The sequence below is a fragment of the Maniola jurtina genome, chromosome 18 (genome assembly GCF_905333055.1).
Source record: "Maniola jurtina chromosome 18, ilManJurt1.1, whole genome shotgun sequence".
NCBI lineage: Eukaryota > Metazoa > Arthropoda > Insecta > Lepidoptera > Nymphalidae > Maniola > Maniola jurtina.
The window spans coordinates 10233054-10254915 of record NC_060046.1 but is presented as its reverse complement, the minus strand read 5'-3'; the positions used below and the strand labels follow the sequence as shown (position 1 = coordinate 10254915).

General features: G+C 38.2%; 4 protein-coding genes across 7 annotated transcripts; 3 read left to right on the top strand and 1 right to left on the bottom strand.

Moving 5' to 3' along the window:
* Nucleotides 1–48: 48 nt before the first annotated feature.
* LOC123874497 (NADH dehydrogenase [ubiquinone] 1 alpha subcomplex subunit 13) lies at nucleotides 49–1757 on the bottom strand. Of its 2 annotated transcripts, none has more exons than XM_045919888.1 (4): nucleotides 1616–1757; nucleotides 983–1203; nucleotides 654–803; nucleotides 49–478 (listed from the first exon to the last, which is right to left on the bottom strand). In XM_045919888.1, exons 1-3 carry the CDS (start codon nucleotides 1716–1718, stop codon nucleotides 666–668), a joined length of 462 nt encoding a protein of 153 aa, XP_045775844.1. In that variant the 5' UTR covers nucleotides 1719–1757; the 3' UTR covers nucleotides 49–478; nucleotides 654–665. The 2 variants fall into 2 exon arrangements, with proteins under 2 accessions (XP_045775844.1, XP_045775843.1); XM_045919887.1 differs by having other exon boundaries at nucleotides 49–484; nucleotides 660–803.
* Nucleotides 1758–1819: 62 nt separating this feature from the next.
* On the top strand, nucleotides 1820–3713 carry LOC123874495. The gene is made up of 4 exons (XM_045919884.1): nucleotides 1820–2342; nucleotides 2944–3113; nucleotides 3327–3407; nucleotides 3536–3713. The coding sequence occupies exons 1-4, from the start codon at nucleotides 2093–2095 to the stop codon at nucleotides 3617–3619; spliced, it is 585 nt and encodes a 194-aa protein (XP_045775840.1). The 5' UTR covers nucleotides 1820–2092; the 3' UTR covers nucleotides 3620–3713.
* Nucleotides 3714–4669: 956 nt separating this feature from the next.
* LOC123874485 (mucin-6-like) lies at nucleotides 4670–17193 on the top strand. Of its 3 annotated transcripts, XM_045919869.1 has the most exons (11): nucleotides 4670–4869; nucleotides 4945–5346; nucleotides 5930–6203; nucleotides 7007–7137; nucleotides 7661–7786; nucleotides 8274–8375; nucleotides 9172–9243; nucleotides 10546–10646; nucleotides 11980–12041; nucleotides 14823–14910; nucleotides 15224–17193. In XM_045919869.1, exons 1-11 carry the CDS (start codon nucleotides 4783–4785, stop codon nucleotides 16686–16688), a joined length of 2910 nt encoding a protein of 969 aa, XP_045775825.1. In that variant the 5' UTR covers nucleotides 4670–4782; the 3' UTR covers nucleotides 16689–17193. The 3 variants fall into 3 exon arrangements, with proteins under 3 accessions (XP_045775825.1, XP_045775826.1, XP_045775827.1); XM_045919870.1 differs by lacking the exon at nucleotides 9172–9243; XM_045919871.1 differs by lacking the exons at nucleotides 11980–12041; nucleotides 14823–14910.
* Nucleotides 17194–19234: 2041 nt separating this feature from the next.
* Nucleotides 19235–21644, top strand: LOC123874493 (V-type proton ATPase subunit D-like). Its single transcript, XM_045919882.1, has 5 exons — nucleotides 19235–19607; nucleotides 20011–20249; nucleotides 20631–20712; nucleotides 20812–20929; nucleotides 21416–21644. Exons 1-5 carry the CDS (start codon nucleotides 19341–19343, stop codon nucleotides 21565–21567), a joined length of 858 nt encoding a protein of 285 aa, XP_045775838.1. The 5' UTR covers nucleotides 19235–19340; the 3' UTR covers nucleotides 21568–21644.
* Nucleotides 21645–21862: the final 218 nt, after the last annotated feature.

Sequence of the window (21862 nt, the reverse complement as noted above, 5' to 3'; positions counted from 1 at the left end):
CTTGTTGTCAGCTATTTATTTTACAATAATACCAGCATCTATTTTCTATGCAATCAAAACAAAATGTTCATACATTTAGCTGACTTATTAAATTCTGCAGCAGCTGTGTTTTGTGGACCAACATAACATTGTATGAACACTTTAGAATAGTTTATTTATTTATTACGATCAACTATCCAATAGCGTGTTGCTTGCATCTTTATCCGAATTGTTTTTTTTTCAGGTTTTAAAAAATCCAAATGGAATTCTTTGAAATCCCATACTACCTAAAAAGTATTCTCTATCTGTTACCAGAATGCAAGTTATCTCTGTACTTATTTTCTCAAGATTGGTACAGCTGCTGAGCAATAAAAAGATAACTAACAGATGGATACACTCCTCGCATTTGTAATATTAGTAATGTAGTGAATCTTCATATTTTTAACCATTACTTATTATCCTCAAAGATCCAATGTGTCCATGTCCACAAAACTCAGCTCTTCAGGGTGCCTAGTGGGAGAATTTTAACCTATTCGATCGCGTAAAAGTTAACTGCGTTTTGTATGGAATTGAAACAGCGCCATCTAGTGACAAGATGATGGCGCTGTTTCAATTCCATACAAAACGCAGTTAACTTTTACGCGATCGAATAGGTTAAAAATCTCCCACTAGGCACACAGAGTAATTTAACAACGGAACTTATGGTAAGCCCTCCTGTACCACTCAGTGGGAGAGCTGTGTGCATAGTACTCATGGAAGATTGGTTCAACTAGGGTGTCTGGTGGCACCAGCTTATATACACGCTCACCGTAGTAAGTGCCCACCTGCAGACAAGCAAAACATTACAATTATTTTCAGTTTATTGTGAAAAAATAATAACATATATGACACAAATGGCAGGAATTGATCTTTAATTATTATAATTTATAACCCACTCCAAATGTTTAAGGATTTTAAGAAAGCTGCAAAACAAGTAATGCAATCTGAAGTTGCAATGGCTCACCTCCCATCCGGGCACATCGCGCATAAGTTCAGCCTCTGCATCACGGTTCCTGCGCAACTGTTTCAAGTATTCCCTATCTCTTTCAGCCAACAGCATCGGATATATTGCCATCTTGGCTGAACGCATCTCAATCTCATTCTTTTGGATCCTCTTGGCGGTTATGTTATACAAGTAGGCGGCGACTGCTGTTACGCCAATGTATATGCCAAATACAGAGTACCCTGCAAAAATATAATGGAACCTATTTACTTATTTAAATTCATGGTTTAAAGAATTGGTGAAGCCTATAAATACTGAAATAAACATGTATGTAGCTACTTCGAGAAATAAGGCAGTGAGAAAGTATTGCTTGAAACACCTAAATAACTGCAATTACAATACCCTGGTAATTTTTGACATTTTTAGAGAAGGGAAGTTTAATTACAAATAGTGTTCTGCTCAAAACCTTCCATTATTCAATTTATGGCTGAATAGGGCTTACGTTCGCACTTCGCAGGTTTAAATAATTGGTTTTGTTTATAAATAATAAAGGAAATAAGCAAGGAACAGGAAAGAAGACCTAACCTTAGCAACAGTTACATAATGAGTTTACCAAAAGTCTATGTTTAAAGATGATATTTAACAGTTACTTACCGCTGAAATATTGTTTTGCGGGCAATCTTAAATATGGTATTGGTTTGTAGCCCCCCGGAGGAGGCAAATCTTGTTTTCGGGCTATCTGACAAGCCTCCGACATTTTTCCGATTTTTTGACAGTAAAAAAAACATAGAAAAAACTTTTCGACCATAGATTAAATCAGAAAACACAGACAAACAACCTAGACAACAACATGCATCACGAGCCACGGGTGGCCGGTGGCTCTAATCAAATAAATCGGTTTGAAGTTTGAATTTTATTAAAGGATTTTCTTTTTAAAAAATATATCTCAGCCCAATAATAAAATAATAAATTAATATCTAGTATTTTCGGATGTAAGTATTAGAATTCAGAGCCATTTATCGAGTTAGAGATAACTACTTTATATGGAACCATAGAAACCAATAAACGGATTTCATGAATTTCTGGTAACGAAGAGGTTCTAGGAAATAATTAAATACTTAAAATAGAGAAATGGAATCTAAGTTTGATGAAGAAGTGCAAGCAAATATTCCAGAACCGTTAGGCGAGGAAACTGAATTAAAAATAAGACCCTTAGAACGTATAACACGTCATCCCAAAGCCCCCATAGAACCTTCGGCGTATGGAAAAGGAAGGAACTTTAGTCGGCCTTGGATCCTTCAGGATGGGCGCGGAATTCCTGGTCAAGGGAGTGAAATGCGTGATCAATATAGAATTCCTAAAAAACCTCGACATCACGAAGGTAACTAGTTAGTTGAAATTGTTGGCCATAATTTTCCGTTGACTGTAGATTTTAAAATATTCTGGTCGCACACCTCACGTGAAATCCAAAGCCATGCAGGCTTAGGGGCATAAACAGTACTAATCTACCTAGTTGAATGAGCTCAATGCTCAGTTTTTATTATGCTCTGTCTGCTTATTTTCAAACAGGCACATATCTAAATATACTTAGTTACCCTGACTTCGAACCTTGTGCACGCTAATACCTACTGGTTAAAATCTATTATTTATTTTATGCAGTTACAATACGAGAATTACTATTATCTTGATAGGCATGTAGCTAACTACGTGTGGCGGCGATCCTATCCGTTCTCCAGCAATGGGCGGAGAGTGGGCACGGCGTACTCACCTATTGTCTTGTGCAGGTCCTTTCGGGGCACGGCTGCTTCGGAAGAAATCTGTGTGAATCCAATGTGCAGTGCCACGAGTGTGGTAAAATCGTGGATAATACGGAACATACTTTAGCAGAGTAGTGTCCAACGCGGGCAGAGCCGCGTGCTCACGGCGATTGTAGGACAAGATAATGTACCGAGCGACGTAAAATCGTTTATTTGTTATTATAGGTATCCGTAAACGTATGCTAACGGATTTCTTCTGGGAGCAGATGTTGGACGAAGTGATCGAGGAACTAGCCACCTCGCAGCCGGTTGTCGAATACTGCTCGGAATATGATGCCAATTTTATAAAGGACCAATTCGAGCCTCGGAATTTGGAGGTGACTGCAGATAAGGACGTAAGTTACTTATAAATCTGATAAGATTGCAACCGGGGTGGAGACGCCCCGCACAGCCCCCGTGCTAACCCACTGTGGTTAAGCGCGGGTGGCAGCGGGTGTGCGGGGCGTCCCCCGCCTCATACCCCGATTGCCATCGCAACCTGTCGTGTTACCTATAGGTAAGTATTCAAATGGAAGGTAGGTCATCAAACATTGATGGTTTTGTTACAGATGCATCTTAAATATCCCTTGTACGGCACTGGATCGAGCGCCATAACTTTTTACAGCGAGAACATCAAAAAGACTGGTCCTGTAAGTACAGATACCTACCCACGGCACCTAATAGCTCGAGCCACAATTGATCCCTTTTCAACTGTTCTAATGGCGTCTTTTAATTTGGCCATTAATATCGAAATCTATTACATTGTATGTGTTTGCAGGGAGAGATATTGGAGAAGTTTCGAAGATGCCAATACTTTACGAAACCAATGGAAGAGAGACTCGATAATGGCTGGGTTTTGTAATGTTACTAATTAATAATTTACTTTTTCTATCATGTATCACTATCATTTTTCTGTCTATTTGTTGAGTAAAAATAAAGTATCATCTTTGAAATAATTGTTGTTTCTTGTTCTAAAAAAGTTTAGGTAGTTAGGTTGCCACCAAGTTTTTTACCCGACTACGGCAAAAGCAAAAGGAAGGGTTACCTATGATTTTAGTACTTCGAGGCCCTAGTAACTAACTACCTACAACATAGTCTAACCCTACAACTAGGTCTAAGTAAACTAAAGTAGGTAGCTGCTGCGACGCAACTGCTGCAAAAGCTGCATCCAGCATCTCCCTGTGTACAGGTGTACAAAGGGAGATGCATCTGCTAACTAGGTAGATGACTACCCATACTTTGACAGATTACTGTCGGTCACGGTAAGAGTAAGAGTAAGAGTAAGAAGAGAAGGTTTCAACTTCTACCTACACTCAGCGTTCTGTAAAATGCTTAAGTAGGTACAAGAAGGTAAGAAGTTAAAGATACGGTTACAGAGAAACCCGCGTAAAACCGGGGTGGATCGCTTGTATGACAACACAACATTTTTATACAGAACTTATCTTACCATAGACAAATGTACCGTGTTCCATGAGTGCTTCCACTTTCACGGATTTTGCCCTATTTTAGGGCATAACGGCTAATTGTTAGGCCAAAACCTAACTTCGGTCAGCCCTGCTTTTACCCATTCATTGTATATTTTCGTTTGGGTTCATTAAAAGGGATAGGCTCTAACGGGCTAGAAAAGTGTAGGTAGAATGAAAAATTATAATCTCAGAATAATGTACCCTAGAAATTGGTATGGTATTTTAAATTTTTTAAAGTAAGTTAGGGCCAATTCTTACAGAAAAGGTAAAATAAAAATCGGGAGTGAAAACACTGGTGCGGATGTCACTGTTTCTTTACTTTACTCTATGCTGTTCACAGACCACCTTTTCTATAGTCTAAGCAGACCACGAATCTGATGCTGTTTCCTGGTATATAGCACTAAATTCAATGTACTCTGTGGTATACAGTGATCTGTGGCTGTTTCTGAACTGTGACATAAAATGTCAAAACACTGCAACAGTGTTTTCTTCAGTAAAAGATGCATTCAATAAAAATATCGCTATTAGAGTTTAATTAGACTTATTTCTATAAGAAATCATGTCTGGCGGACTTATAGATAAAGTTTATATCGGTTTAGATCATGCGCCAGCCGCATTTGATATCAAATCGCGAATACTAGGACCAGTAAGTCTCACTACATTTCTGTTACTAATTCACCATTTTCACGTTTATTACATCTATTTTCAACTTGTATTACAGAATGGGACTAACTTAGAGTACATAAGGTCGGAAACGGGAGTAGCTGCGGTGTTGAAAAATGATAAATTCGAGCCATTGCACTTGGCTCTTCATCATACTAGATCCGAGGCATTGGCGGCTGCTAGATCGTTGGCACAGAACTTAATAGAGACTATACGAGCTGAGTTGGCGCAGTGGAGCGCTGCGCAGGCCGGAGGGCCGCCTCCTGCGTTGAACGTGCCCCCTCCGACCCTTACAACCACTGCCGCACCTCCCCCTGTGCCCCCTCCCGTGGTATCAGTGGCCATGTCTACCCCTTCTTCTCTCAGTACTTCTACCCATCCTTCTGTCATTCCTCCAGTAGTGAGTGTGGCACCAGCCACTACTCCTCTTATGACTGTACGTCAACCCACAGTACTACAGGTAGACCTTTTTTACAAACTTTAATTTCTCATAGAACCTGATTAGTGTTTATAATAAGCAGACCCTGCTTATTTGTACATGAAATGGAGGAGAACTTTTAGATGTAGATGTATTACACAGTAATACTTAAAAGTACTTACTTATTCTTAATGTACATCAAAAAATTTGGATGATTAGAAACAAAAGGCCTAGCCTAAGTACTGTATTTAAAACAATATCTTGTGTAGAATTTATGTACTTACCTGTAAGTTTTCCTTGCTTTGTGCTTTAAAAAACTGAAGTGTTTTAAAAAAAAAAAAAAATAACTATCAATATCAGTATGGATTCTTTTCCAAGCAAGATATAAATACTAGTAGTAATAACTAAACAAGCTAAGTAAATGTCTGTGTGCATGTATGCTGTCTAAAATTCTGTATGATCTCTTTCATTTTCAAGGATAAAAAGTATGTCTGTCTCCAAAAAATAAGCTATCTAGTAACATACTTCATTAAAATTAAGCAAATGATCTGTGAAAGAGTAATTCAGACGGACACATTTTTCACCCTTATAAAATACTAGTATGGATTTTACTATATCTTTACAGTTACTTCCTCAACAACACTATGTACTGAACCAAGAAAATGGTCAACTCATACCCATTGTACAACCTGGTGTACAAGTATCAAATACCAACTTCACGTCACTACCCATAGCACAGTCGTTAGGTGCAATACAACAGCCCAACTTTGGGACACAGATGATTGACATATCTTCCATGCAGCCGGTTAATGTGACTCAGCTAAGACTGAGTGGTGTTCCGTCTTCCATGTCCATGATTCTGCCAAATGGATTATCTTTTCCTCAAGCAAGTTTAACAGGTAAATATTCATAACTAGATGAAAACTGGAATGATATTTATTTTCTTTTATAGTAACCAATAGTAGTACAATATAGATTTTATCCTCTACTTGCTACTATTAAAGGATGCCAGGCCTGAAAACCGTTGTTCTGTAGGGTAGCCACATTGGATGCATACAAAAATATTACTGCTCTTATGTGATAGTACTATATCTCAGCCCGGCTAGCATGGGCAGTAGCCGATTATATCCACTGATGTCATAGAAATCAGTGGATATAATTGGGAATATAATTTTTATCTACTGCCCATGCTAGCCGGGCTGGTGTCTAACTAATAGCTAATAGCATGCTGGGCTCACTTGTCATGCTTCTCAATATCTCCTTCAATGGTTCTTTTGTAAGTCTAATGTCGTAAGAGACAAATATAAGAGATAGAGTTTATACAATAGAAAGGGAAGCATTTATTAAATTTTAGACCACTGTTGTGAAATCTGAATTGCACTTTGTTGGGTTGTAACAAGAATCACTGTTTAATTGTCTTTGCCAAGTGAGGTTTCTGTACCTGTAAGTTATTATCACTACCCATATTATAAATGCCAAAGTGTGTCTGTTTGTTGGTTTGTCCTCAATCACGTTGCAATGGAGTAGCTAAATGCATGGATATAGTTAAAGACCTGGAGAGTAACATAGGCTACCTTTTAGCCTTTTATCCCAGATAATCCACCAGGATTTTAAAAACCTGAATCCAGGTGGACAAGGTCGCGAGCAGAAGGAAGAGCAGCCATTCATGTTCTAATGTTTTAAAAATAAATAACTAAAACAGGTGCAGACACAACCACAGTTAGTTCTGCAACAGCAACACCAGTGGTCTGCGCAGCGCAAAGCACCAATTCCTCACAGAAGTTCCTATACAGCACTGACAAAGGCGACAAAGAAGTCAAATATCATATACAGGTAGAGTTTATTCATTAACAAATTAATGTGTTGAAGCCACTGTTGACTCCTATCTAGTTTTTATAGCCCTTGTAAGTACTTTACAAATTACAATGTCACCTGGCCTTGGCACGATTACGGTAAAATGACTGCAACAGTGTGACAATCGCAATCACCTCTGATTGGTCTGTCTCACTATTGCCTACATGCATTATTTCAACAAGAGTACCATAAATTCAGCCAATTGCAACATTTGCGATTGTAATAATGATTGATGCAGGTTTTCCAGAAGCGACCAGCAGAGTTACGTTAATCTGCCAGAGTGCAAAAGTTCATGTAACACGGTTCTGGTATTATGTTTTCCTGCCCATACTTAAAATGACTTCCCATCCGTTATACCATCCGGAGTGACTTGTATCGCCGCGATAATATCGCCCTGTGGAGATTGGCCCTAAGAGTTGTATCACGGCACGGCGAGACTGTCGCCCGTGCAGATGGAGCCTAAGGACTCAAACATACTTTAAGCGTGATCTTACATTTACAGGGTGCTGATACTATGCAATGGACTGTCCCAGGTGGTCAAACTATGTTGATACCGTATCAGCAACTACAGGAGTTGACATCCAATCAGTCTGGGTTGACCAACTTACAGCCACAGCAGTATGTTTCTGTAAGTACATACACAATATTGAATTGTAATTTGAAATGGAATAGAACAGATTATAGAATAGAATAGACTTTTATTCAAATAAACATTTACAAGTGCTTTTGAATCTTTAAATAATTTACCACTGGTTCGCAAATGCCGTTCCCACCGAGAAGAACCAGCAAGAAACTCGGCGGTTGCTCTTTTCAATCGTTCAATTTACAATAATATTCCATACTTAAACGATAAATTCATAAACGATATCAAAATTGACTCAAATTAGTTAAGCACAATAAAAAAAACCGTTTAGACACATAATGACAAAAACGCAAAATGCCAAAGTTAAAATTGGTGTTTTGCGATAGTAAAAGATTACTACGCAAAATAACAAACAAGCATAAGTTAATCAGAAAACTGCCTTAGGTGCCGCTTTTCTGTACAAACGAATTTTGCTGAAGCAACTTATAAAAGTGGTAGTACTGTTACAGCTTACTTGTACTTGTATCTACAGATAGCGCCAGCGAACAGTTTCCAACAAACCTCGCTCCCACTGTCAGCTGTGCAGCTCCAACAATTACAAGCCACTGGAACACTCATGCAATTCAACCAGAAGGTAATATCAATAAATATTTTTTTAAAAACTTAATAATTCACGTATCAATTCTACATATCTATTATGATGTAAAAAACTAAAGTATTTATCTACACTTGAAGGAAATTTCAAAATTGAAGTATTTATCTACACTATTTGGACCACACATTCTCTCTAATATTGTCACACTAATATTATAAAGGAGAAAGTTTGTATCTGTGTGTGTGTGTGTGTGTGTGTGTGTGTGTGTGTGTGTGTGTGTGTGTGTGTGTGTGTGTGTGTGTGTTACTCCTTCACGCAAAAACTACTGTACGGATTGGGCTGAAATTTAGAATGGAGATAGATTATACCCTGGACTAGCACATAGGCTACTTTTTATCCCGGAAAATCAAATAGTTCCCACTGGAATTTAAAAAACCTACATCCACGCGAACGAAGTCGGGGGCATCAGCTAGTGTATCATAAACAAGTATTGTGCCCTGAGCCTTGGTTGTTAGATTGAAGGGCATATACCCACTAATTGACAAATTAATTGTATGAAATTGTACTGGAGGAGGAAAAAACTGAAAGAAAGCTGTTGAAACTCTGCTTGACTTACATTTAGCACTGTTTTAGGCCGTTTTGTTTGGATATGACCTCAGAGTTGCTCGACAGCTCCTCAATTTATTTCGAAACTTTCAAGTGTGGATAAACACTATTAATAAAAATGTAAATGATGTATTTAATATTTATTATTTATTCATGACAAATATTATGTAACTCTTCGAAAAAGCACAACAAAATAGGATACAAATTAATGTTTGCAATTTTTTAACAGCCCATAGTAAGCAGTGCGTCTCTAATAAATATAATTTCAACCGGTCAAGCGTCCTCTCCGCAAATTATATCAGTGAGCAAATGTTACTGTCATAGCATTCAGCATCATACTAATATTATAATTTCTTCTCACCTCCATTACCTACGTTTAAAGCTTTAAAATTACCAAAATGTTTATTTGCATTTCACTACCAAGTTAAGATTTTTTAATTTCCATTCTGAAAATCCACATTGCTAATATTGTGTGGTACACAAAACCTAAACTAAGGCTCAAAACATAGTGTGGCAGTGAAAGCAGAGCGACGCATTTTTTCTAAAATGTTACAAAGGAAACAGAACTTTTCCAAAATGAAGTTGCTTTGTTGCAGTATTGCCATTCCTTTCACAATATTCCCTGCACAAAAAGCAGTGCACGATTTTTACGGTTTTGTGTACAACTGAATTAGCACCAGTCCCATGCCTTAAAAAAATTATACAACCAAACCAATATATTCTTCAATAATTGACCCTTAAGTTTTCTTTAAAGCTTTTCTGAATCTCATTTTAAGTTGCAAATAATTTCAAAATAGTTTTTATTAACTTACCATAGCCATTTCTTTCGTTGTCCCCATCTCTGTCGTATTAGTTCATTTAGCACTAGCCTTCACTTTACTCGGTGTATGGGCTTCGCATTCTTAGGCTCAAGGCATATTGGGGCAGAGTTGAAGCGAAGCAACGCATTTTAACGTTTAAAATGTTTCTAAGTAAAATCTACTACGTAAAGTGCGTTTTTGACTGGTACAATTTTTTTATTTGCATTTCTCTTTACACTTTACACTTACACAGGAATTTTTAAGAAATGACGTACATGCTTTGCACCTACTCTGCTGCAATGTATCTTGAGTTTTACAGTTCGTATCTCAAAAGTTGTCATGGTTCTTAAAAAAATTGATTTTGTTGGTCTGGAATACGCTGAGCCCTGCAGTTCAAGCACAACCAATGTGACAATGCTCTCTTCTGGTTTTTTTTCAAGCTTTGTCGTTAGAAAATCCGCGAGAAAGCATTGACGCTAGGTACTTGGGCAGACAAAGCGTTAACAGATTATCGGACATCTTGCATTAAAGGATCCGTTTAGATAGATCAACTCAGAGAGCATCGGAGAGCGTTTATTCCCTCTTGTCAAAAAAGAAAAGAAATGAAAAACCTTATTAGGTGCAACATTCTAAAATTTTATTAGCTCTGCTCTTCAATATGCTGCATAGATTTTTTTAGTCGCGCGTTATATATGATCAAGCTTTAAATTCTAACCGCACAGAATCAACTTTCGTGATAAGAGCTGTAATCATATTTAACACTATAGTTTTTGTGATTGCAAGATAATTTTCAAAATTTTCAGAGTTCAACACCAACAAAACATAACCAAGACTCGAGAGGTCAAAAAAGATTGTCAGATGGAACGCCCAGTCAGTTGCAGTTACGCCCGATAGCACCGGCTGGGTAAGTCAAACTTAACCATTTAGTTAATCTTCGATTTAACCATCTTTTTCAGGATAAAAGCTAAATATTTTTTAAATATGTCACTTACATAACCCTAGCACCAAACTGATATTGCATATCGTCTAATAAACGCAATCTGTCTAATTGGCTGATATTCTTTCGCTATTGGCTAAAATACACAGGTTTAGCTCTTACTCTTAAACTTACTAATTATTGAAAATGAGATAGATGTAGAGAAATAAATCTGTCGCGTTTTAACTCTGTTTAAAGTCTCAGCAAAGACAAATTCTCAGCCAATATCGTTTGAGGCCTTAGCGTGAATCTGAAGTTTTAGCAAACGTCCTAATTTTATATCTGAAGGTTCCATACAATTTCGGCAGAGTTACGTAACTCTTGTTTCACTAGGGCTCTGAAACATATACATGTTTTACTTTTTTTTAAATTCTACGAGATTTGGAATACGATTTCCATTTCTTCTGTAATCAATATCCTTTATCTCTATTATTATTTATTTTATTTTTTTATTCTGCCCTTAATCAGGCAAAGCCAACATTAATGCAGTGCATTGCAATTATCACAAGTTTGGAGATAGGAAAAAAGATATTTGAGATCTCAAAAAAAAACTATTTGTGATTAAGGATTTAAATCGAGTACAATTTAGAAGATATTTAGCTCAATATTGAATCGTGCAGAAGTATGGAGGTGTCGACTTATTAAATTCGAATATAACTTATGCAGTAAAAGCTGTAAAACTTAATATTGGCAGTAGATAAACTTTTTCCTAAATTTTAGTCCTAAAGATTTCGTAATCTTTTGAATTTATAAATAAAGTGGTACTTTTCTGGAAATCATTGGCAAGTTAAGTTAAAATCGTGGTAAGTATGCGCCATAAAAGCTGGAAAAATAGGCAATAATGCGAGCTTTACACGGGTTGCATTTCGCCGCACATCTTGACCGCGCGGCAAAAAACGACCGTTTTTTTTAACTTGCTTTACGGCTCTGGGCTCTATCCCTGAGCCTAAATCGATCGAAACCAAAGGAAGACGACTAAAATAAAAATATAGACTAGAAATTTTGCTGTGTGGCTTAGTTGGTGACGGCACAGGTGAAACCAACACGTATGAAATCTGAATTATGGCCTAAGTTTTAGGGGTTCATTTAACCTCAAATATTCGTATTTCAACTTTTATGGCGAGAGCTGATTTGCATGTACTTATTTGTTTTTGACCAGGCGATTTTAACTTTAAACTTCGGCCAAATGAAGTCGCGTATGTATGATTTTGTATGATTAACGTAAATTTTGTGTATGTATTGAACCGAAACGATGCCGCAGGTCGCATGTAAGCCAGGACAAGAGCTCGTCGAGAGATTCGAGGTCTTGGACCAGCGCCGCAGGTATTGAAGATTTACTGAAACTTGATCCTTTATAACCGAGATTATTTGATGAACCCATCTTTATAGCTTTACGCCAATTTTGAAATCTTTAGTGCTTGTTCACGTTAACTCTTGACGTTTAAAAACGTTGGCTTGAGACAGGCGCGGAAGCGAAAATACCGTTGGTTTTAGGTAAAAAGAGCTCTGGACGACAGTCCTCGTCTTTAATACTGGGCGGCAAACTACTGTTCGATAAATCACCCATTGCGCAGGTTAAAGGTCAAAGCTCTTTAAAAAAAATCAAACGTAGGTACAACATACGGACGACGTCTAAAAGCGGGAATAAGCCCATGAAGAAAGAAGATCAAACCTTAGAATAGCCGAGCGTTCGCGTACCCATGTGCGACACCGCAAATTTTGTCCGCCCGGAACTGGGAGTTGTATGTGAACACGCACTAAAATATAAACTTTGGTCGCCCGAAATTTTTGTCATGCTCTAAATCCGAGGAAAGTTGCGTTGAATGAGCGAAATTATTAATCTGTTGTCTTCCAGCTTTTTTCACTGTACCTAGTTATCAACGCGCAACAGTCGCCGCAGCCATCACAGTGGGCGTTGCTCTCACTCGCACTAACCAATTTCTTTAGATGCAGAGAGAGACAAATGGAGCGACGGCAGCGTATTGCTGCCTCGACCAGTCACGTGTGGGACTCCATAAAAATCTATGAAGAAAGCCTTTTTGCACAGGCCTTCTTCTTGTTTCAGGAAGCTTTTCTTTAGAGATCCGAAGTCCTGTGAAAGACATTGGGTAACATGAAGTTCTTAACCGTCAAAAGCTCTCGAAGACCACCAAAGCGATCGTTGCTAGGCTCCGAGTTCTTCGAAGAAAACTCCAGCGGCCCTTCACAGTTCACTGTATCTATACAAAAACTCGTTCAGAGCGTACTAAAAGTTTCGGGCGTAAACTTTGTAATAGTGTAACTTTGATTTTTGACTATATTTCAACTTATCTCGGATATAAACTCTTCCCATTTCTCACTTCACTTTAACAAGCTTAATTATTTGTAAATTTTTATTCTATAATATGAAACTTATTAATATGCGTATTTGCCAAGCGTAATATTTTGCTTTCCAGATTATGGAAGAGGAATGGACTCAAACCTCTTTAGCAGCTGTAAAAAATTACAAACATCGGACCAAAATCTATATACTTTTTTATATTTTCTTATTTTGCTTGATTAAGGTCAAACTCAACTAAAATTCAGCGTATAGCCAGCCATACTATGGTATCATCGATGATTTCTACTTCATTTTATTTTGCCTAATGTAACAATTGTTTACAGCACATCACTATCCAGCTATAATTTATCAACTTTGATACTTTTGGTCCCCGAAAAACTTCTGTAAGCTTCTTTGCAACGTTCACACTTAAGAGTACAGAGACTTTACAGTATCGCGCCAGCCCTAGTCGTTTTGAACGAGACACAAGCTTTTCTTCAAAGGGACAATTCAAAATGCCGCTCGTCACATCACACTTGAATTAGATTTTGTTCTTTCAGCTTTTGTTCGAGTGCAGGTGTCAAGTTCAACCAGCCTTCAAGTTATATTTTTTCCATTCCATTAGCCTGTACGCGTCCACTGCTGGACATAGGCCTTTGCAAGTTATATAATCTCTGAATATTACGTATGGATTGTGCGTTTATACCTTGCTAATTTCTTATAGGTCATCTCGCGTAAAATTCGTTAACGATTTTTGGCCTTTGCGTCATCTGAGATGTTTTAGAATTTGGTAAATGTATTTGTGCGTAATGCATGACAGTCTTTTGAGCAAGCATTAAAATCTACCTATTTTAAGTTGTCTTAGAAATGTGCAAGCGTTTCATTGCTTAATATTATTTGCTTACTTACAGGATTTTTACGCCAAGAAAAATGTCAGAAGTTTCGACAAATCTTCAACGTTTGACTTTTGTATTACATTGTGCCTGTTTTTTTCAAAGCTGTCAAGAATACGATAGTCTGCTTTGATTCACCCTTCACTGCCAAAGACGCGAGACGCGAGCTTATTACTTAAATCTTAGAAAACTTACTTCTGCTAATAACATTTTCCAGTCATCATTAACTTTATCAAATTCTAATTAGTCTAGTCTTTGATCAACGTTACTTCGGGTACCATTTTTAGGGTTCCGTACCTCAAAAGGAAAAATGGAACCCTTATAGGGTCACTTTTCAAGCATGAGCATAAACATTCTCAAAGGTCGCTTTGGGTTGTGCGGTTGCGTATGTTACAGAAGCGAAATATTCATTGTCATCCCAACTATTGGACTGGACCATAGATCTCTTGAAGGTGTATCTGAACTTAACGGTCTTGTATCGCTCGGCTCCAGTAGTTCCCTGCAACTTTTTTGATGCTGTCTATCCTGGGGAGAGGTTTTCAAACAGTGCTTTCTAGATACGGTCGACACTCCATCTTTTTGGGACCTCAACCTATAAACAATAGGTTAACTGAGCTATGTACCCTACTTATTGCATCAGCAGTGGTAGTGGTTATTTCTTTACAGTCAATTTTCACTCAGATATCTTAGATGCAGCTTTCTTATTCAACGTCAAGCCAAAATAGCAGCCTAAAGCCATTTTTTTTCTAGAATTTTGTGCTGTTCAACGAATCTACTGGAAAATCCAGAGCAACTGACGTGGAAACACCAGCATTTTTGTGTAATTTGTGCATGACGTTGCAAAAGCGTAGACTTGCCTTGCGTAAAACTGTTTTAGTGAATTGATTGACAGCACTGAATTGTTCCCTGCAGCTAGAGATAACACGGTGGTCAGTATGGGGATGAAAATAAATCCTGCTCACGGAACCATCATCCACGTGTCTTCGGGACAACAGACCAAGTAAATAACTTTATTTTATTGCACCATCTTTAAAGCTCTTTGCAGAATCCTTACAATGGTGCGGAAAAGTACAGTTAAAGTTTTCTCTGTCTGTAAATTTGTGGTTAGTTACAGTTTGGCATACAACAGAAATAGAAGCATTGTCAAAATAATTTTATTCATCGGATAATTGAATTGTAATACTCGAATAGAAACTATTGCTTTAATTCCTCTAGTTTACTTTTTATCGTTTTAGGAACTTCGTTCTCTTCTTTTCTTTATAATAAGAACGTTACTGGAATTCAAAATAAAGCAGCTTACTTTCTCTTTCCAGTGTATCAGGATCATCGGTAACACAAGACGGCTCAGGGATGTATATTAAACATTTAGACAGAAATGCCATACAGATACAATCTGGTAAAGACGGACAGAAGCAGGACCTATCGGGGAATAAACTACAGAATACAACTCAAAACGTGCAAATGATAACAGTTCCTCAAGGCATGACTGTACTGCAGAATCCTTTGAACATCAGTCAGATGCCAACTATGATAGGCCAGCCCAACAGCCAAGTCTACATGATACCAGCGAATCATCCAAGCCTCGTCCAAGGGGGTCTACCCCCCGGGTTAATCGGCCAACAAGTTTTGCAGCCAGGGCAGAACGTAACAGTCATGCAGCCAAACCAACTCGGCATGCCAGGCGGAGTCCAATACAATGTGCCATTAATGCCAATGAATATGCCACCGAATTCGCAATATATGCCAGCAGGAATTAATTTGAATACGCAGCTATCAGCACAACAGTTGAACGCAGCTCTCGCCGGCCAACAGTTGGCCAATTCGAATTTAACAGTTTCTGGTACGATCCCTATAGTACAAGCTCCTCCTCCCTCATCGCCAATGACCAATACGCCAACAATACCAGTTTCTCAACCTCCGCCAGTTCATCAAATCGTACCCCAAAATTCTAACTTCATAACGCCAACTTCACAATATGCAAATATGCCGCCACAGTATGTGATGCAGGCTAATTCAGGTGCAATGACCATGCCCGCGACGAACCCCAATGTCCAATACACAATGTCAACTAATCAGGCGACTACACCAGCACCTAATAATGGCAACAGCCAATCGACTAGTACCGAAACAGATGCTGCCGCAAATGGAACGAGCAATCAAACTAATTACATCTCTTCATCATCTCAGGATAACAGCTACTCGATTTCTGGGACTACCCCTGCAAATCCGACTCAACAAAATTTTGCAGCCGATGGAAACTCTACTTCAACTTCTTACACGCCTTCAAACCAAACTGTAACACAGCAGAGTTACGGGACGAGCAACGGCAGCACTTCACAAAACACAGCTTACAACGGCAGCCAAACCACAACGCAACCTCCGAGTTACCCTACAAACGGTTCAAATCCTCAAACGCCGAATCAATCTTACGGGGCGTGTACAACCCCAAGTTCGCAAAATAATTCGCAAGCAAGTTTCTCTCCATCAACCACTCCAGCTCCTAATCAAAGTTATCCCGCAAACATGCCCAATATGCCGAACGTAGCTTACCCGCCAAATCAAACCGGGCAAAATCCGTACCCAAACGCAACGGGGCAAAATCTAGCGGCATACGCGAGTAACCAGTACCAATACACGAGCAGACCTTGGTTTAGACCGCGATATGGATCTCCGCAAGGGTCGCCCTACGGGTCAAACGCTGTCCCGCCCCCTAATGGACCCCCCATGCCTGTTCCACCGCCCACTGGCAACTACAACAACTACTGGCAGGACAGTTGAGACTTGGAGGGCATCATCAACACGGACTTGAGTCAGGACTCGTGACAAATGTCGGACGCAGATATTAATAATATTTTACTGCTTATACTATAATTTTAGGCAGCATAAAGCAGTTGATGATTGAAGTTTAGTAATGTTGGTAGTACTGTATACACCTATAAAACTGATCGCATACCAATCAGCGCGGACCGATCGCGATATATTTTATTCCAAGTGTCCACTGGCACGTGTTCTTGTAGAAGTTTCCTTGTCATTGCAACGTCAATGTCAGCAAGTTTTTTCGATTGAAATGTAACTTCCGCAATTTCTTGCGCAAGTATTTACACAATGTAATGGGCAAGCGGTAGGAAAGAGTCTTCTGCAAGTTGTACCTAGTTGACACTTAGCATAAGAATGACGTCTTAGTATGCTCAAAAGCGCGCTGCGCACTCGAGTACGGCTATGCGAAAGGAAATCAAGCTAAGTTTAAGCTCGATGTCTGAAATTGACGATGAATTGCGCCTAAGGGTCGGCACACATATGGCGGAGCGCAAAGCAGTGCATGCCCGCGAAGTTTTCTAATCGCGTGATACATTACGCGAATTCCTACTAGAGAATGCGCGGGACTGCGCGCGGATGCGCGAGTATCCACACGGATGCACAATTGATTTTAGATACTATTTCAATGAAGACAATGTCGATAATACTTTGACTGTGAAAAATGCTCTGCGCTGCTCTCCGCCATATGTGCGCCGGCCCTAAGGCAGTAAGTAAGGCACCAATGCGCCGCTCGCTTATTTGTGTGCGATCAGAATCACACCAAGACAGCGTGTTCGACACTTTTTGACAATAAAGTGACCTATGTAAAGAGTAAAGATGGCATATTAGGTCTAACTACACTGGTGCATTTTCAACTTCGGCTAACTATCCAGCGTCCAGACGTATGCCTGTTCGCATGCCTAATTTTCGCTGGCCTAGCGCATGCATCAAACCCAAGCAGCACGCTATAAAGCATGCACTCTTTTGCATACTTTTAAAACAAATCAATCATTTATTTATTTCATGTAGAGCAAGTACTAGTGTTGTCTGTGACTACCACCACCGATTCGGAATGCTGATTCTACTGAAACTGTGCTTGGCTAAGACTGACTGAGTTTGTGACCTACACGCAACTTTGATGTATAATTATACATGTATGTAATATGTATATTATATTAATCTATACATCTATACAAATAAATAAAATTGAAGTGTCTATGTAATGTCAAAATAGCAGCTGTTTACTTTATATATAGGTTTATCAATTTTCAAAAATTTTGTTTGTCTGTTTGTTTCGGCTAATTGCCGAAACGGCTAGACCGATTTTGACGGGACTTTTACTGACAGATGTCTGATGTTATAAGGAATAACTTAAGTTACTTTTCTTATGTATGTATGTACGGCAGCTTACAAGACATCTCTGTCAAGTTGAAATGGCACCAGTGTAGTGAGACCAACTCAGTAATCTATTACGTATAGATTTTAATCAACAAACTAATGATAAAAGTGTGCAATTAAGTGTCTAAAGGACACACTAATACTATAATGGTGCTAATTCGGTTGCACACAAACTAAAAAGGCTTTAGGGTTAAAGCCTTTTTAGTTTACGGGTTTAAAAAATTGCCACCCTTTGCCATATTGTGAAAGGGAGGGCACTTTAGACCTGTCATTTTAGATTTTAGGATTTGTGTTCAACTGGATTAGCACTATTACCTACACACAGAATATAGAGACCTCTATAAATTGAAATGTGTGCCTGAAGACTAAGGTTCGATTCACATTGACAGCGAATCGAAGCAAAAATACTTTTTATGCTATTTTATACAGCATATTAACGTCTATCTCCGGGCAATGAAATGCACAAATCACCGAGAAAAAGACGCGTAAATGTCAATATGTAGCCACCAAATAGATTTTCGCTTCAATTCGCTGTCATTCCGTCAATATGAATTGACCCTAAGAATCTGTAAAATAAGATCTTTATGTAAGAGAGACTGCTTTAATATTATATATATTATAAAGATTACATTTATAAAATGTATAAATAAATACAAATCTTAAAATATGAAAAACGTCTTTTATTTATGACTGACTTGAACTTCTCTCTGAGTTATAACTAGTGAATCGCAGATAGCACAAGAATTTTTCACGGATATTTTTACAAAATTCAAGTACCTATAAATTAGTGAGGTAATATAAGGACAACAATAATTGTGGGTAAATCTAGTACACAATCACTAAAATAAAATTGACTGATCTTTTAATCTAGTAGGTACTGTCCTTTTCCACAGACAACATAATAAAAGGTTACATTTAGCTGTCTTTTTAGTTGTTTAGAGATTGAGAATCAGTAGGTATACTTATAACCTTTATTAGTCCCATTATAGTTAGGTAGGTAATAGGAGAGAGAGTTTGAATAGTCTTCACTGATTAGTGCTGACCTTTATTTTATAAAAAGACATAGACTAATGACTATAATCTACAGGAATAAAGAGGATTAGATAGCTACCTGTTTTAAATTCTTATAAAAAAAAAACATTTAAATGTCTTGTCAAATTCACGCCTTGGCAAAAAAAAACACCAAAAAATATTACATTGCCGTTTTTCTGGTTTTTCCAATCATAAAAGCATAAGATGAACTCGGAGAACCGTTACCCAGTCGCGGCATCATTATTCATGTTGAGAGAAATCAAAAACCGCCAGGAAAAGGTTCTGCGAGGATACCAACTTTTGAAGAGAAAGACCGAAGCTTTGCGTATACGGGGTCGGCAGGCTGCGAGCGAACTGGCGACTACCCAAGCTATTATGGGGCACACCTTGAGAGAGGCGTACATATCGCTCGCTGCTATAAAGTTTACGAATGGGGAGTCGAATGCTTTAGTACTGGAAAATGTTGGAGAGGTAAACATGCATTCCTGACCACATTTATTTATGCATTTTCTTTGAGCTCGCTAATGCTACAGAGACGCGAATGGCTAAATCCCTAACAAGATTGAGGTTTTATAACTTATTCTCTATAGTCTACACATTCTGAGATAAGACGAGTGCTCAGTAGTAGGCCGGTGATGAGTTGCTGATGATGATAGCACTCGATAATAATTTCTGTATGAGTTTTGACCTTGCAACTTGGCCAAGATACACCATTTCTACCACCGTGGTTTGACTACACTGTGACCATAAAAAAAAGTGAACAAGTAGATTAATTTTTACCAACTTAGTATTTTTGGTACTTACATATAATGTAGGTATAGTCTATAAATATACCTATCTAATATTATATTATACTAATTTTAAATTATACAAGGCGCAAATAAGGGTGCAGCGAGTCCTAGAAAACATATCAGGAGTCTCCACAGTTTCCCTCCAAGTTATAGAAGACGGGTCCGCCAACGACGCCCTGCGGTACGCCGGGCTCGGCGCCGGCGGTCACCGCACGGCACAAACGAAGGACGCATTCCGAGAGGCTACCAAATTACTCGTTAAGTTTGCCTCTCTACGGAACACTTGCTTACTACTCGATGAAGCTATTAAATCTACGTTAAGGTCAGTTAAAAATACAGTAGTTTAATTATTTGAATTACGTTTTTAAACATAACGGTTTTTCAAATGTAGATATATTGTCTACGGTACGAGATTCAGCTATAGATGATTCGTCCCAATGGATGTAGGCTTTTTAAAAAAATCCTGCAGGAACTCCTTGATTTTCCGGGATAGAAATAGTCTATGTTCGTCTCTGGGATGCAAGCTACCTATTTAGCGAAGTTCGTCAAAGACGGTTACGCAGAGGAGCCGTGAAACGCTAACAGACAGACAGATAGACACACTTCCGTATTTAGGTACTTATAATATAGATTTTATTGTAGGTTTAGTACTGTAGCAGTAGATAGGTTAGGTACTGCACTAATTTTGATCTTATATTTTCAGAAAAGTCAATGGCATTGAAAAAGTTATAATGCCCAAATTACGAAACACTGAAAATTATATTTTAACAGAAATCGACGAAAGGGTAAATTACTTTTTAAATAAAGAAAATAAAAATATATTATTTGCTAGGTACTTTTTATAGCTGCCAGCATTTTTAAAGTTTTTATTTTTATTACAAAAGGAAAGAGAAGAGTTTCATCGTTTGAAAATGGTAAAAGCAAAGAAAAACATGGGTCAAATTTTGCCTAAAGTCAAATCTACTAAGGAACCAATCTGCGGGGATATACTTTGTGAAATTGGTCTGTATAATCCGTCTCTCTGTGATTCGTATTCCTCATAGCTTAGGGTCTTGACACCTCCCCATTACTTACATCATGGCAGCAATTTTTTTTAGGGATAATAATGCGGTGCGTTCCCATATTATCCTCTCGTATAAGTATACCTAAAACTCGACTCGGAGAGCGAGATTTGGTCGCTACGGGTTTGTCACCATCAGAATAATTCAGATGGTACCTGATTACACGGGACCGATTGCTTAGCGTTTTTTCTGAGACATAAGGGAAACGAATAATCTTGGATCGCGAAAGTTGGTCACCCATTCATTCGGTAACTACCGACAGCCTCAACTAATCAAGCCTAGAATTTACACCATAGCAGCACTACTTATTCCTAGAGATTTCTATAAAACCTAAATCCACGTAGACATGTTAAGTATACCAAACCGTTTTTTGTCCAATAATACTTAAATATGACGATTAAGCATTTTATTTTTACTATTCTTTAAGACGGTTCTTCGGTCCCATCAATCTCCCAAGAGGATTCTTTGGAATGTATTGCCGACGGGCAGATCACCATTTCTTCAACTACAGTCTCTGGAGGTGACTTCAAACCGGTTTGCTACCCACATAACTGGGATGATGAAGATTTGTTGTTTTAAACATTTTGCTTGGATTGGCCTAATTTCATGTATTAATTAGTACTTAGGTACTTTGTCATTAAAAGTAAATATTATTACCTATAAATGTTTTTATATTTAAATGTTGAGGATTCTTAGGTCTGAGAATGAGATACAGAACGTTGGGCAAAACTAGAACTCAGTGCAGCGTCAGCGAGGGATTATTTATAAATTAAATATTGTGGTGGTTAAAAATACTATATCTATAATTTTATCATGGTGTTTCTACATTGGTACATATACTAAAGGCACTCCAAGGCCATAAATATAGCCAGAA